Here is a 17,500-nt window from a genome sequence, read left to right as displayed (position 1 = left end):
TTACAGAGGAAATCACTTCTTCTGCTTGTTTTCCGTGTATACTTGTTGAGTCCTTTTTTTAGTTTTATCGCCCCGTTTTTCTTTTCTCACTCATTGTATCCTACTGTATTATACATTCATTTAAAGGTGCAGTGTGTACAATGTATTGGCATTTTTTTTCTTCCGGAAAAGACTTTGGTAGAAATGGAATATAATATTCACAAGTATGTTTTAATTAGTGTACAATCGCTTGAAGATAAAAGCTGTTGTTTCTTGTATGAACTTAGAAGGAGAATGTATATCTACAGTACATAGAAGCAGGGCACACCATGTTTCACCACCATGTCTCTACAATAGGACAGAATGGACAAACTTAACGGCCCTACATGTTTCTATAGTGGGCGTCCTGGGGAAATGCACCCGGCTAGAAGATAAAGCATAAGTACTATAGAATAAATAACTAAATACATCTTCACCTCATCACTTGATATTGTGGAAAGACTTGAGGCAGTGGTGGATGATGCCATCTTTAGTAACTAGCTACTTGTCCTTGAAGGACATCGTAGCTTCTGTGATTATACGAATGGGAGTGGTTACCAACGGAGCGATGCAATCTGGAATATCACCACTAGATGGCACTAAATATTCAGATATTACACACTGCACCTTTAATTAGATTGTAGTTTCTCTGAGGTAATGGTTTGCTGCTTCTTCCTGATTCCTATACATAGTGTAAAACCTTAGCCTCTTGAGTTTTGGTGTCTGCCCATCAGACTCAATAAGCAGTTTAAAGATGTGCTTGTGTTGCATATCAATATGTCATATTACATATTTTATACTGAAAATACTAATGATGAACTGATGAACTAATCTATCATTCATTTGTAAATACAACTTTATCTAAGAAAACGTTCTACCTTATTGTCTTGCCCTAATCAAAGTTCAGTGGCTGTTTCTGTTGTGTTCAGGTCAGTCAGTTGAAGTGCTGTTTGCCCTCAATATATTGTGTGTGTGTGTGTGTGTGTGTGTGTGTGTGTGTGTGTGTGTGTGTGTGTGTGTGTGTGTGTGTGTGTGTGTGTGTGTGTGTGTGTGTGTGTGTGTGTGTGTGTGTGTGTGTGTGTGTGTGTGTGTGTGTGTGTGTGTGTGTGTGTGTGTGTGTGTGTGTGTGTGTGTGTGTGTGTGTGTGCGTGTGCTTGCTTGCGTATGTGTATAGCTAGCTCCATGAGGAATCAGTTTTCAGTGGAATGTGTCTTTATTTTCTCCGTCTTGTTGCCGGGGGTGAGGCAGCAGCAGAGCCATGCTTTGATGGAACATGTGATGTCTCGCGTTGTGTGTGAGGATTCCTGGGATCCGTCAAACATCAGTACGCAGCGGGAGCTTACACAACCAGCTCCTGCCTGCTGGAGTCTTACACAGGCCTTTATAGTGAGCTGGTTTGGGTTATGGTTCTATGCAGGGAAATTGGTTCCGCTGGGTTCTTCTATTACGTTCTTGTTGTAACACAAGAACTACTTGTATAGAACGATTTGTAATGATTTCTGTTCAAAAATGGCTTGACTTTTTTTCTTTTTTTTTCCCATTTTGCTCTTGTACAGAACTGGTTCTCACTGGCTTCCGTTTAGTATGCCAGAAAAGGAATTAGGATGTGTCCCAAAATACGTCCCAATACTTCCCTATACATGCATCTCAAAAGCAGTATGCCAGAATACCCAGATGTCCCAATGCATTTCATAGTTTGCTAAGCGGAATGATTTAGTATCAAAACTAGAACCAGGTTCAAGTCAACACTGAACATAACAGATTCAGAATTTCTGTTTCTGGTACAGGTCACACATTTTTTCCACAACTGGTGACATTGGTTTCCATTCTGACTGTATTGTGGCACAGAGATGTGGTTGGGCCTGTAGTTCATTATATCATATATTTGGCATGGAAATCATTTTGCACACCTGGATTGACTGGTTTTCGCGTTGGTTTCTATTGCTGCAGAATATCCTAATATTGTTCAACCCACTCAACAGTGATTATCCTCACACAGTAAATGTTTGACATAAGTTGGTGAACAAAGTTTATTTTAATCGAATTTACCCAACCGAGTCGTGTAATGGAAATATAGCCAAGCATGAAGGTTATTGATAGACTCGTTAACATCGTGGTTCACTTTGTTTTTTCTCTGGTTTGGTGTTAGCCAGTTGTCAGTGAAATGACAATGCTGTTAAGGCTTTCCCTGATTGGCTCAGGGTCAACTCGCTAACTGTGGGAATACTGATCCTGCTGTGTGTGTGTGTGTGTGTGTGTGTGTGTGTGTGTGTGTGTGTGTGTGTGTGTGTGTGTGTGTGTGTAACACAGACTGCAGGAAGTGAGGTTGTTATTGTGTCTCTCTGCATTCCTCAGACTTGAACACACTTTGCACCTGTTCCTGTCTGTCTGTAACGCACACGCACAAACACGCGCGCACAGACGTTCTTACGTAAATACACGCACACATAGACGACTACACACACAAATCACTGCCTTTCGTCACCAGGGTAACAACCCATTCAATGGGAAAAAATGTCAGCGTGACGTGAGACATAAATCTAAAGATTTTCAACAGGAACGACACAAGCATGCGAGTGTGTGTGTGTGCGTATATATGTATGTACAGTATGTGTGTGTGTGTGTGTGTGTGTGTGTGTGTGTGTGTGTGTGTGTGTGTGTGCATTTTCCTGAACAGGCTTTGGGTCAATAAATGTGGTTTTATCATCAGGGCACTAAGTCAGTTCTCAGAGGGGAAGAGGAGGAGGAGGAAGTTTGAGGGGATTTTAGTTTAGCTCTAATGACATCTACAGACACTGTGTGTGTGTGTGTGTGTGTGTGAGTGTGTGTGTGTGTGTGTGTGTGTGTGTGTGTGTGTGTGTGTGTGTGTGTGTGTGTGTGTGTGTGTGTGTGTGTGTGTGTGTGTGTGTGTGTGTGTGTGTGTGTGTGTGTGTGTGTGTGTGTGTGTGTGTGTGTGTGTGAGTGCGGAAGCTGGAGGATTTGGATTATGACCCTTCCAAGGGGCTTTGCGGGAAGGTACTGCTTCCCTCTATGAGTGATAAGCGTCTCTTAGCACCTTACATCTGTATATTTAAGTTTGAGTGTCTACAAGAGTGTGTGTGTGTGTGTGTGTATGTGTGTGTGTGTGTGTGTGTGTGTGTGTGTGTGTGTGTGTGTGTGTGTGTGTGTGTACATGTGTGGTTGCTTCCTGACCTCTGCGTTTCCTTCCCACAGTTCCCAGTGTTCCCTGCCAGCTGCGTCTTTTCTGAATTATTTCTTAAACACATTAGAGACAGGCTTTGATGCCTTCATTTCACACTGGCAACAAAAAAAGAAAAAACACCCTGACACTGAACTGACTGAATATTTGGACTATCATTGTGGATGTTTTGACCATTGCAGGCAGCTATTGGTTTATTCTAGTTGAAATGTACTTGAGCAATCCATCATGTTTGACATCAAGTCAGCTCAAATCTAAGGTCCCATTAAAAGGTATATGTGACAACTAAAACCCTTTGAGAAAGTTATGGAGCGATCATGGTACAGGACTGGTTACTCATCCACCCACCAGACCTCCACACCCTTCCTCTACACACACTTTCCCTGTGTTCTAAATCTCATGCTTCTACATACTACAGCTGAGCATAAAAAGAATCTAGTTAGCATGCATTTTATATCCGTTTTATGCCTCCCAGGTTGTATTCATATGGAGGCTCCGTCGATGTGACGTCACTTGTGTGGCAAACTGGAATTTGGGGTCAGAATCGCGAAAATAGCATGCTGTTTTTTATCACTAAAAATCTCGGACGGATGTACTAGACATCCTGGTATTTTTAAGCATACTAAATCTGACCACAAGAATTTGGACATCATAAATCTTTTCTTTTTACCATACTAAATAGCAGAAAGTATGGGGATTGGAACGCAGCCTTAATTGCATCGGTGCTGAAAACTGTCTGTAGGTGTCATTGATGATGTATCAGGTCAGTAGGTATAAGGTCCTTGGAGGCCACAACCAAGAGAACCTTCTACCAATGTTCTTGGTGTGTCTAACTGACACATAACATGTCATGTCTCCGGTGGTGTAGTGGATAGAGCGCGTACCATATTGGCTCCGGCCTGCGTTGCAGTGGTCGCAGGTTCAAATCCGACCCGTGGACCTTTACTGCATGTCATCCCCACTCTCTCTCTCTCCCCATTTCAATTCTGTATTATCCAATAAAGCTTAAAAAAGGCCCAAAAAAAAAATCTTAAAAAGAAAAAAAAAATAATCTGAAAGTTCCATAGTGCCCCTTTAATGCTCCGTCCACAACCTGTGCAGCTCCAACTCATTCAGATGCTATATGTCACAGCCTGGTGTGGTCAACAGTGAAACATATACAGAATACATGTCTATACAGTATATCTCATCACACCTTGCTGGGATGTTGTCTGTAGTTTGAAATAAAATGTGTTAAAATGTTGGTTAAATGCACACAATATACAGTGTATATTGATGTGGCTGCATTCTAATAGTGCTCTCCCTTCTGTCGTGTTGTCTTCCCTTGAAATCATGGGGTGGAATCCCCAATCCTTCCTAAAGGCATCATCGTGGGGTCCCTCGCTTTTCACCAGGCTGATGAAAGTGTGTTATATTCTCGTCCTCCGTTAATCCCTCCTTCCTCTGCCTAGAGCCAGAGGGTGCGTATGTTGCATTAGTGGAGCGCTCGGGGGGCTTAGGAGGACATCAGGGGAAAAGAGAGAACACATGCCCAACGTGGAAAACTGAACACAGCCACGTCTCTCTCAAATGCCTCGTGACATTCTCTATACAGTCAGATGATCTTTATACCTTTTGACATCATACAGGACAACAATGCAAAGTGGATCAGTGCCAGTTTCCCCCTTTTTAGAAGTCAAAGTTAAAAGCTTTTCGGCGAGCTTTTTTTTTTTTGTTGTGATCTGAAAGAAAAAAAGTGCAGGAGGTTTTCGTTTGTGGCCCCCGTAAACTGTTCTAGTCTGTTTCTCTGTTTTTAATAATTTCTCTCAGTGGAGTGTGGGAAGTGAGATGATGTTACTTATATATATATATATTTATTTATATATATATAAAATGCCTCCAAGGTTTTTTTTTTCATCTTTTTCTTTTGTTTCTTCTTGACTTACATTTTATCATCAGACTTTGCTTAACCCACATCTGTGTTCCATCCATATGCAAATTGCTCTTAAAAGTTAACAATGCAACCCCTGTCTCTTTTTTTAAGGGGATGGAGAGGTAGATTAGGTGTATAGCTATGGAGAAGGGTTTTTTTCTTTCTTTCATTTTGATGTGAATCAGTGGTGGGGGGAGATAGGGGAGAGAGAGAAGAGAGGGAGAGCACTTTCAACAGCTGTTCCAGGGTTTGCGTCATGCAGCGCCAAGCCAGCGTCATGGCTGAGTGTTCGCACGCTATGCACACACACACACACACAGGAACACACAAACACAGGCACACACACACACAGGACACACACACACACACGCGCACACACACACACACACACACACACACACACACAGGCACACACAAACACACACACAGGACACACAAACACACACACACACACACACACACACACACACACACGCACACAGAGAAAGGCATGCTGTGGGGACCCCCAGTCGAAAAGGCATGACCAAACACAGGCATTGTGTTCTCATGCAGCGGCTGCGTCACCTGTTTTGAGTGATGACAGGCTGCTGCTTTCTGCTTGCAGTCTCACGTTTTACTGCATGTCTGCTGCATGACCACTGCTCCTCTGTGAGTCGCTGTGTTGTGCATCTTTAAGTCTGTACATCAAACCACAGTAGAATGTGCTGTTGTGTTTGTGGGGACCTGTGGTAATAAAAATGGTGGGCACTGTGGCTGCCATCGTAATATAGTATAGTTTAGAATTGTATTGTATGGTATAGTACGTATACATTTTACTTTCGTTATTTTTAATCGTGAATTTAAATTAAAAAATCATTTCACCTTGTTTTTAAAAGTGTATAAAAACTGGGAAATGAACAAATGTCGAGACTAATTAACAAAGCTTTGAGATGAAATAGCAAATTTGTACAAATAAAACATAAACACACGCAAAAATGTACTATACATTAAATGTACTATGTAAATATCTGCTAATTGTACCAAATAATATAGAGATAAATGATAATTTTAGATCACTATAATATTATATTGATATAATTGCAGTTAATTACCATCTTATTTTGGATATTTTAAAAAGTAATACCAAATGATATCACTACACTGATATTCACCAAACTTTTTAAAGTTTTTTTTAAATTTGTATTAATCTTAAAAATAGCCAAGGTAAAATCAAAGAGTGTTGAGAGCTGTGGCGGGGTTCTCTCCCAGTCAGGTGTAAGACAGGGCTGATGTTCCTGTCTGTGTGTCATCTGTTACAGCCTGCCTGTCTGTCTGACTCCCGCTGAGCATAGACGTCTTTTGTCAGCTTGTGTTCAGCTGTGAACTTTTGATGAGAACAAGTTGTGTTTTTATGGGAGTGTGGCTTTATGACTGACGTTGTCTGTCTGTTCTTCTTATGTTTCAGGTGTACGCTCCATCCGCCAGTACAGCCGACTACAACAGAGACTCACCGGGCTATCCCTCCTCCAAACCTCCCAGCTCTGGCTTCCCCAGCTCATTCTTCATGCCAGGTACACACACTCACACACACACACTCAGACACACACACACACACACACACACACACACACACACACACACACACACACACACACACACACACACACACACACACACACACACACACACACACACACAGGTCTGTCCCTCATCTAAATTGCCTGCAGTGGATGTTGGAGCTCGTTGTGGATACTGGATCGCAGACACACAACACAGCTTGAGGTCCTGGAGCTGAAAGATGTTCTCATTCCAAAATCCCTTCAAAAGAATTGTGTGCTACATTTTATTATAGTGTTGTAACAACAACACATGCTGGTGCAAAGCAAAGAGGTGTCCGGGGCCTAGAGTGGTTTTTTTGCAGCTTTAAAAATGTGAGAGTGAACTGAATTAGCGAGGATATGTTACTATGGTGTTCATCACGTGCCGGCAGTTTCATATACCTGCAGCACTGATGTACAATATGCACCTGTCAAGCCATTAGAACAAGGGCATTATTTGGACATATAGCGTCATTATTTGTTTGCATGGTACGGCATAAAGTGTCAGACTACTACATTTCCATGTGCTTGCATTGAGTGATTTAGATTGAAGTTTGGCATAGGGTTGGGATAGTAATACAGTTTACCACACTTCGGCAATACCATATCCCCGGGTATTCAGCAACAGTATTGTTTTAATTACCGTCATGAAAAACTTCACAAGTTATTAGGTCAAGGTAATCTCGTTAACTGTAGTGTTAGGGGAGGAGCTAGAATGAATACGTATCTACAGTTGAAGTATAAATGGGTATTAGCAGACGGTAGAACTGTGTACTGGGGAAGAATTTGGGAAAGGGATCCAAATTGGATATTGCCCAACCCAGTTTGACAGGTAAAACTGATCTCAAAGCAGCATACAGCCCCTAACATGTACCTGTCTCTGTCTGTCTCTCTGTCAGACGGTCACCACAGTGGAGACCCATGGAGCAGCAGCAGTAGCAGCATGGGCCAGCAGGGCGGCTACCACAGCAGCATGCTGGGAGGAGGGGGCGGGACCTCAGCCCACGGCCCCACACAGAGCTCCTCCTACTGCGGGATCCACCCTCATGACAGACTGGTGAGCAGAGCTGTCAATCAAAGTGTAAGCACACACTGCTGTTTAATAGAAAAAAACAATAAAGAACTACTACAACAAAGTCAATGATTTTCCACAACACTCCATACCTGAACTGAACCGCACCTACGTTTTTCAATAGTATTATTCCAATGAAATGTACTTATTATGCGTTCACATTTATAAAAAAAAAAACATGTCCTCCTAGCATTCAAAATATGCTATTTACATCATAATATCTACAGACCAAGGTAACTCAGACTTGGGTTGTCTAATAGAAACTTAAACTGAGACCTTGTTTTACAGAGTACCAGGTAGTGGAGCCATTCATTGACAAGTTGATGGGGGTTTTTTCACACCAATGACGTTACAAACCACACTGATAAAAAACTAATTAAATAGCCAAGTAACTGAAGCCGTGGTAGATAATTACTGTAAGGCATTAGCATTTCAAATCACCCCCACATCCCTATACAAGTCATAGAGCACATAGGTGTTGTATATGTAGTCATTTATAGGCTGCAAACCTCTGATAAATCTGTCAGAGGTATTTAATTTAATTTAACTTTTATTTATCCTGAGAGATCCTATTATCCTTATTGAGAGACCAATTGAGGGGTGACCCTCATTTACAATGACGTCGAGTTCAAAACAAATTCAAAGGAAAAACAACAATACATACAAAATATTCAATGCAAATACATCAAATACACAACAACAGGTGAAGAGAAAAAAACAATTGAAACATTTACACAGTGGTGAAGAGTGGCAGCAATTAAAATGAAATGGGTGAAAGTACATTATATATATTATCTGAAATTCTATATGACATGATGCATAAAGTAAATGTACTTTAAAGCTCTGTGTATTTAGAGGCTCCATGCTGATCATCTTTGCCCTTTACACTGTCTAACTCTCATGTCTTGCCCTGTCTACAGAGCTACCCGTCTCACTCGTCTGCCGACCTCAGCTCCAGCCTTCCCCCCATGTCCAGCTTCCACCGAGGGGGAGGGAGCGGGGGAGGAGGAGGAGGAGGAGGGGGTGGAGGGGGCAACCACTACAGCACCGCCTCATGCACCGCCTCCACCAACGGAACAGACAGCATTATGGGTAAGAGACGCACCTGTATTGTGTTCCGTGTTTCTTTTTTTTTGGAAGAATTCATAATGGAGTTGCGGAAATGGTCACACTTGTGGATGGCATCTTTCAGTCAGTCTGTGGTATGTAACTGATGACATTATAGTCCCAAGTCCTTAATTAACTGAAGAAGAAGAAAAATCATCTCCAGTCCCTTGTGACGTCTCAAATGATCACGCAGAAGAAGAAGGAACTTGTTTTCCAGTCTGATTGGAAAATGAAATCAAACCTACAAGTTAATATAGCATGAGCTGAACGCGGCAGACACATTCTCCTCAGTTTATAAAGAGGTTTCAGAAAGGTGGAGGTGGAGAAATAGAGAGAGGGATGTTTTTCCGAAGACTGTTCTAGTCACACTGGGGAGCCATATTAATGTTAGAAACCCGTGAAAAAGGGCATTTCGCACAATAGGTGACCTTTAAATCTGAACTTTAGTGTCAGGGGAGATGGCCGGTTATGTGAAACGGAACATAACAGCTCAACCTTCGACATCCCACACACGCACGCACGCACACACACACACACACACACACACACACACACACACACACACACACACACACACACAGAATACCACAGGGACCCCTTGCCTTGAGTCCCAAAGAACAAATAGGAAAGCAATAAGAAACAGGTTCAACTTTTCTTTTCATGGGAAGACATCTTCAACATTCCACATGAATATCACACACACACACACACACACACACACACACACACACACACACACACACACACACACACACACACACACACACACACACGAGCCAGGGCAGATGAGTGTAAACACAAGACGATCTTAATAAAAGACATGGGGCTGTGGTTTAAATATAAACATATGGTACACTGTGTGGTGTGTGTGTGTGTGTGTGTGTGTGTGTGTGTGTGTGTGTGTGTGTGTGTGTGTGTGTGTGTGTGTGTGTGTGTGTGTGTGTGTGTGTGTGTGTGTGTGTGTGTGTGTGTGTGTGTGTGTGTGTGTGAGTTTGTGCGCACACATGAGCGCTCCAACACGACGGAGCAGTGTGTTAACAGCCAGCTCTCTGCCTCACTCTGATTTTATAGTAAACAAGAGAGTGAGTCGTCCACACAGAGAACAACATCTGTGCTCTATGGATTGGATTCATGTCCGTTCCAGTGGATTTCAGTATGAAAAAAAAATCTCCATACAGAATCCTCAAAGCAGCATAATTCACTTATTCACTCACGTTGTATGGTACCAGTTTGACAAATGGGAAAATATGTCGCTGCTCCTTGCCGTACATTATATTAAATTAAACATAAATGGGTATTGGAATGTTCAAGGAAAGAAGTCAGCTTGACATTAGAGACACATAGAGTTGTGTTATCAGTTGATGTCTAGTACAAATGATTTGATTTAGAAATGAAATGGGCAGGGTCAGAGAATCCAGAAAAATAAATCAGCTTGGGGGCGCCCTTAGCTCAGTTGGTAGGGCGTGTCCCCCCCCCCCCCCCCCCCATGGGCCTCGGCCAGCAGCGGACCCGGGTTCGATTCCAGCCCGCGGTCGTTCTCTGCATGTCGCTCCCCTCTCTGCCCCATTTCAACTCTGTCTCTACACTATCAATAAAGCATAAAAATGCCAAAAAAATATCTTAAAAAAAAAAAAAAATCAGCTTGGGTCATGTCTCATGTCCCTGCGCCAGATAATCCTACTTTAAGATGTTTCTTTTTCTTTAAGCTTTACACCATACAGTATGTGTCTGTACACGTATTGCACCATGTCACGTTGGTACAAAACCAAAGGCTAAAGAGCATTGATTTCTTGTATGCTAACTGCAAACTTAGAACTCTATGCAGACGAGCATATAATATCGTACACATAATACAGCTGACATGGAATATAGAATTGGGACACAGCAAAGGAACTGCAGGGCAGAGGTAAGTGGATAGTATAAGCCTGGAGCAAGTGGGGGGGGGAGTAAATAAATAAATAAAAAGTAAAACAACAACAAACCAGCAGAATGACTTAGATGTTTTTCTCTTTGAAGAGGAGCGATGGACACATGAACATCAGTTTCATCTTCTAAATGCCCTCCTCCTTTGCGGCCATAAGCTCTCATTTATGAAAAAGATTTTCTCCTACACATGTTCTAAATTATGCATCAAGTCAGGATACGTGTGTGTGTGCGTGTGCGTGTGTGTGTGTGTGTGTGTGTGTGTGTGTGTGTGTGTGTGTGTGTGTGTGTGTGTGTGTGTGTGTGTGTGTGTGTGTGTGTTTTGTTACAGTAATCCCTTGGATGGTTTACTAGGCCAGTGGTATGGCGTGAGTGAGACATGAGGCTTTAACCCCAAAACATATGCTGCTTCCTGACCCTCTCTCTCTCTATCTCTCTCTCTCACTCTCTCTCTTTCAGTCTTTCTCTGTCCATGTCTTTCTGTCTCTCTCTCTCTCTCTCTCTCTCTCTCTCTCTCTCTCTCTCTCTCTCTCTCTCTCTCTCGCTAACAGCTTAAAGAAGTCCAGTCCTGCCAATTTCTGTAATGGATTCAATTGCCATGAAAGGATGTGTTTTTGCTGTACTATGTGTGTGTGTGTGTGTGTGTGTGTGTGTGTGTGTGTGTGTGTGTGTGTGTGTGTGTGTGTGGAGTGCACTTGTCTAACTTGTGTGTGCGAGCGTAAACTTTCCATCTGGGATTTGCTATCAGGAGAGATGAGCTGTGAGCATGTCAGAGTCTCTCTGCCTCAGTGTGTGTGTGTGTGTGTGTGTGTGTGTGTGTGTGTGTGTGTGTGTGTGTGTGTGTGTGTGTGTGTGTGTGTGTGTGTGTGGGCGCTCATCTGGTCCTGTGAGGTCACTTCCTTCCTCTCTGGCCTCGGTGCTCTTTAAGTGTGTGAAACAGATTTAGTTGTATTGAAGTTCACTTCTTTTGCAAACGCACGCACACACACACACACACACACACACACACACACACACACACACTGAGCACATGCTGTCAGGCAGTTAAAACGTGAGTAAATGTAGTTGTTGAATGTCGGTTTCCTTTTGAATTCTGCCTTTTGATTTCTGTCACATCATTTGGAAAGGCGCCTGGTCACGCCACCATTCATAACAGATATGGACTCATGTCATCGCGGATATCCGCAAACACACACACACACACACACACACACACACACACACACACAAACACACACACACAGCTTTCACATAGTGTTCCACTTTGGTGTACATTTGACACGAGAATTAGCTCAACTCGGAAAGCACATTGATAGAGATATTAAAGGAACATATCATCGCTGTCTGGCGGAAACCTTGTATCTTCGTTTTTTTGTCATTTAAATTTTTCATCATAAGATAGTGGGTTTTATAAAGTTTGAACCAATGAACAGAATTAAAAAGAGCTTGTGAATTGACGATGTAGAGTTCATTGTAAAAATAAAAATACAGTGTGTTTTTGTTTCCTGAAAAATGGCCGTTTTTTACATACAAGGTTTTTGCGCAACAGCGACGATATGGAGAAACATAATTAGCATTTTGTATTACTGAGTTATCCTACTGTCGTACATTAACATGCATATTACATGACATTGGGAGCTTCCACTTCTTCTCCTCTTTGTTTTATTTTGTTCGGTGTAATAAAAGAACAAGGAACAAAGAATAAAAAGGGCAAAGAAGACAAATAGATTCACCGCCTCAGTAACAGCGTTTTATTTTGAAGGTGGATCAGTGTTAATGAATATGTGTGCTGCCGTTTGGAGTGTGGAACAGATGGACTCTCGATGTACGAAGAGACACAATAATTAAAATATGAGTTTACAGCATCCTTTTTTTCAAACAAGTAACGTCCCTCTTTTCTTCCCCTGTGTGTGTGTGTGTGTGTGTGTGTGTGTGTGTGTGTGTGTGTGTGTGTGTCACAGCTAACCGAGCACAGAGCGCGGCAGCAAGCAGCTCTCAGCAGACAGGAGACGCCTTAGGGAAAGCACTCGCATCCGTAAGTACAGAACACACACACACTCACACGCGCACACACAAGCGTGACAGACTTGCTTGGTATTTTATGAATGCAAAATTGATACACGCTTCTCTCTGACTTGTTTGTGTCTTGATATTTTTCTAGATTTACTCTCCAGACCACCACACGAACAACAGCTACTCGTCCAACCCCTCCACGCCGGTGGGCTCCCCGCCCTCCCTCACAGGTAACATGTGACCCCTGACATCCAATCACAACACACCTGCTACATGACATCATGTTAAATATGCAGATGGGAAAAGCAGAGCAAAAAAAAATGACCCGAAACTTGACTAGAACTGCTAGAAAGTCATTTAGGAAGACAGATTTTATTTTCAGGCGATTTTACACTTATTAAAACATACTTACAAATAATATATTCCATTTCATACTAAAGTCTGTTCTGTAGAATGCCAATAAAGTCTACACACTGTACCTTTAAAGGTGGAGTCAGGGTTTCCGGAGAGGCCTCATTGTCCCAATCACTTTTTGTCCAGATCAGTGAATACCTCCTCACCATCCTCCTCTACCTGTCCATACTGTGTATGCTCTGAAGAACAAATCCAGTGTTATTACATTAGCCCCAGTCTCTGTAAACGGCCATGTTGCTATAAATACAGTGGGTCCCCTTTTCTTTACTTGCCCTTTGTTTACATTCAAGCTACAAGCGTTTCTCCAGAATGGCTGACTCCAACCTTTCTTAAAGCAGGTTTCAGATGCAATCTCTCTTGGTGTATAACAAGAGCATAAAACACATTAATAATACTTTGGTATCCTCGCCTCACACCCCCCCTCCCTCTCTAAACTCTCCCTGCTCCTTAAAGTGAAAAATTACTTTTCCTAATAATAGTTGTATCGCATTTGTCTCTTAATTGTCGCTGCTACACACACAGACACACACACACACGCACACACACACACACACACCGTCTGATATTTCTGTGCCGCGCCTTAGTGACTGATAGCTTTAATTACGAGCAACACTTCTAAAACAAATCGTTTCACAAACCTACCGGCTCTGCAAACAAGAACCCCCCACCCCCCTCCTCTCCTCCCTTCTCCTTCCCTCTCTCCTCCTCCTCCTCCTCCTTCCCCTCATCATTATAGCTGCCTGGGATATTGCCTGCTATACGCCATAATTGGTGTTTATCATTGTGTCAGAGTTACTCCACTTTTTTTTTTACAAATTAGAAATGAAGCCCTATTAAGGGCTACAACTACATGCAAATTGATATCCGAGGCTAATTCTGCAAAGGGGGTGTTTAAGACAATGTTGGACTCGGGGAATAATTTAGCCGTGCGGTTTTAATACATATATTTGTATTTGCACATGAATGTACGTACCCAGGTGATTATTCATTCATTAGCATATGGAAATGAGCATGTAATATGAATAAAGGAGAGAGGGGAGAGAGAGAGAGAGAGAGAGAGAGAGAGAGAGAGAGAGAGAGAGAGAGAAAAAAGGGCTGCGAGACAAAATGGAGAGACAATGAAAGAAAAGAAGAAGGCAAAACAGGAGCTAATGAGATGAGATCAGAGTTACAAGGGAGGGATGAGTGGAGGGCAGAGAGGAGGAGGAGGACAAGAACGGAGGGATAAGGAGAGGGAATAAAGGAGAGGAGGTGTGATGGAGGGATAAGGAGAGGGAATAAAGGAGAGGAGGTGTGATGGAGGGATAGGGAGCGTTTAGATCCAAAGGAAAGGAAGATAAGAGAAGAGCAGGACAAAATCGACACGTACACAAGGAAGGGGTTTGGTGAAGTGGTATAAAAGAGGAGGAGAAACAAATGAAGAAAACAGCAGATAAGAGGAGATAAGATGAATAGGAAACAAGGGAGGAAAATAGGAAAAAATCAAGAAGAAAGAGGATAGATAGATAGATAGATAGATAGATAGATAGATAGATAGATAGATAGATAGATAGATAGATAGATAGATAGATAGATAGATAGATAGATAGATAAGATAGATAGCAGCAGAAGGAAGCTATAAATAACTCTTTACAGCTTATTTGAGAGGAACGAAGATAACCGTTATAGCCCATACAAAATGCTCTGTCAATGTCAATGAATGGTAACTTTTTCTGTTAAATTGTTGACTTTAATCTATGTAGTGTGTTATACATCAGGAGGTGCACCCTAAAGATACTGTCTTGTGCAGTGTCCATGCTTGCTGTGTATGGATGCTATGCATGCTGCTGCTCTTTTTAAAGTACTCTCACCTTTTTATTTTCAATTTAATGACTGCATGAACAAATGCTTAGACAGGATTTTACTGTGATTTCTCTTCTTTTAAAAATACAGTAATAATTTGAACACCTACTCGGGAAAGAAAAAAACTAGACATATAAGCTAGTCTCACTTCAGAAGCTGAAACGCTGTGGAGGGGGCCTTTGTACAGCAGCCTGTCATCATATTAATGTAAATTCACACAAGTGTCTGTGTGTCTCTTCTGTCTATACCTGCTAATGAGACCTGTCGCTTCAGATAGGACCCTTCAGAGCCACGGGCACACACAAAAGCACAGGCACAAAGCTTGTTTATTCAGTGGAGAGCTCCATGCAAATCAAACCACTTGGGCCTTTTTTCAAAAAAATAACAAAAGCCCTGATATTAGCATTTCCCCGCTATGAGATATGAGTCCGTTTTTGTTTTTGTGACCCTCTTTCTTCCTCATCTCTGCGTTCATTATGTCCGAGTGCTTTACACCATGTGTCAAGACGTTTTGTCTGGCGTTTATTTGGCACTGTACATCAAGAGCTTTTCTTTCTCTTCCTCGTATACAAAGGAGAGGAGGTGTTTGCTTTTAATCCACAAACACAGGGCCTATCCCAGCATGCATTGGGCTGAGAGGCGCGGAGCTAACATCCTGGACAGGCCAGCAGTCAGTCAGAGTAGATATGTTATTATGATGAAGGGATGTCAGTTTGAAGTCTGAATTAATATTCCAACTCCTAGATCTCTTTCTCATATGTCCCTGGTATATGTTGTCTGTCCACTTGTTCCTTATCTCCTCTCCTAATGCTGTCCCCTTGTCTCCTCTGTCCTATAGCTGCCAGCTCAGCTGTCTGGTCGAGGAACGGTGGACAGGGAGCATCATCGCCAAACTATGAGCCGGCTCCGCTACACTCTCTGGTACGCACACACACACACACACACACACACATAATCACATTGTGTATGTGCCTTAAATGTATGTTCATATATGTATTGTAAGTTATTTTCCATTAGCATTAAGTGTCAAATATTTCCACGGTATGTATCGTAGCTCCCAATCTTTATATGCGTGATACAGATCTGAGAATTGTCCCTTTCAGAACTAATGATCTATGGGAACAAAACCAGGCCTTTGGGGCGTTGCATAACTAATCCCTTGTTCCCATTGTGAGGTAAATTGCTCCAATTCATGATTGACAAACGATACACCAACTCACGATTCCATTCGTATCACGATGTTTCACCCACGATTCGTTACATACAATAATTTTTTTTAATTTGAAAAGCATTTTATTTAAATAACATTTATAATAACATTTAACTTATGTAATATTTAATAACAAATAACCTGAACAGATTTGAACACGAAGAACAATATAAGCAAAATGAATAAATAAATAACCAAAGATATAACATCTCTCTCTTCTCTGTAACAGAATAATACTGTTGAAAAATAAAAATAACTGAACTGTGCTGTAAATGAAAAATCTAGTTAGAAAACAAATAAACATGTAACAGCTTCCTTCACCAAACCTGATTGGTTGATTTAAGTTCAAAAATAAAATAAAATAGGGGCACCTTTTAGCTCAGTTGGTAAGTTGTCCCCTCCATGGGCCTCGGCCAGCAGCAGACCCGGGTTCAATTCCAGCCCGCGATCGTTCTCTGCATGTCACTCCCCTCTCTGCCCCATTTCAACTCTGTCTCTACACTATCAATAAAGCATAAAAATGCCAAAAAATATCTTTAAAAAAAAAAGCAATTCTGCCTTCTCACACAGGATTGTGGCTCCATGTATCGCGATTTCGGTTTCGATACGCATATCGTTACAGCCCTACAAATGATGTTGTCTTTTCTATACTGTAAATGTCCATTGTGATGTCCTTACATCCGTTTAGAGTGGGGCTCTCCTGTGATAAGCACTTTCTGGTTTAGGCCTTTTATGTTTACATTCTTTAAAGGATCATTTCACCTCAAACCGTGTTCCCTCTTTCTCCTATCTGCAGTTTGTTTTTCAACTGTAGTTTCCAAGAATTATTTCCAAAACAGGAGGAATCGGTGCATTCTTTAGGGACTATTTTCAGCCGTGGATTAATACACACTTTTCGTTGGAGGCAATTATACACAGCAGCTGGACGGTGTGTGTGTGGGATTGAGTCATAGTAAACTGCGGTGTGTGTTCATGGCAGTGACGGTGCAACATGTGGCTCACCGATGTCTTTTAATAGTGTTTGGACAACAACAGAGCTCAGAGGAAGACTCAGGCATTGATACACACATACGATACTTGTTAGTCAGATGCATTTTTCGAAGAACTTTATTTTTCCCGTGAGGAATTTGTGGTCAGACACATTCACACACACAACGTACTTCACAAAACGTATTCAGTATTCACACACCAGAAAAAAGAAATGCTTCTTATC

The 17,500-nt window shown here is 41.9% G+C and overlaps 1 protein-coding gene across 4 annotated transcripts in view; it reads left to right on the top strand.

The window, feature by feature from the left end:
- The window catches only part of tcf4 (transcription factor 4), a 209,879-nt gene that overhangs the window by 167,239 nt on the left and 25,140 nt on the right, over nt 1-17,500 (top strand). For 2 of the 4 annotated variants that reach the window (XM_080046963.1, XM_080046962.1), the window contains 6 exons: nt 6,574-6,679; nt 7,606-7,787; nt 8,699-8,870; nt 12,770-12,843; nt 12,970-13,051; nt 15,916-15,998. In XM_080046963.1, coding sequence (XP_079903089.1) covers nt 6,574-6,679; nt 7,606-7,787; nt 8,699-8,870; nt 12,770-12,843; nt 12,970-13,051; nt 15,916-15,998 — 699 coding nt within the window. The remainder of the gene's footprint in view (nt 1-6,573; nt 6,680-7,605; nt 7,788-8,698; nt 8,871-12,769; nt 12,844-12,969; nt 13,052-15,915; nt 15,999-17,500) is intronic. The other 2 variants (XM_080046964.1, XM_080046965.1) reach the window with 1 other exon arrangement.

This window comes from Ammodytes marinus (genome assembly GCF_949987685.1).
Source record: "Ammodytes marinus genome assembly, chromosome: 18".
NCBI lineage: Eukaryota > Metazoa > Chordata > Actinopteri > Uranoscopiformes > Ammodytidae > Ammodytes > Ammodytes marinus.
Note: the sequence above shows the minus strand (reverse complement) of the source record. Positions and strands in the feature narration are given on the sequence as shown.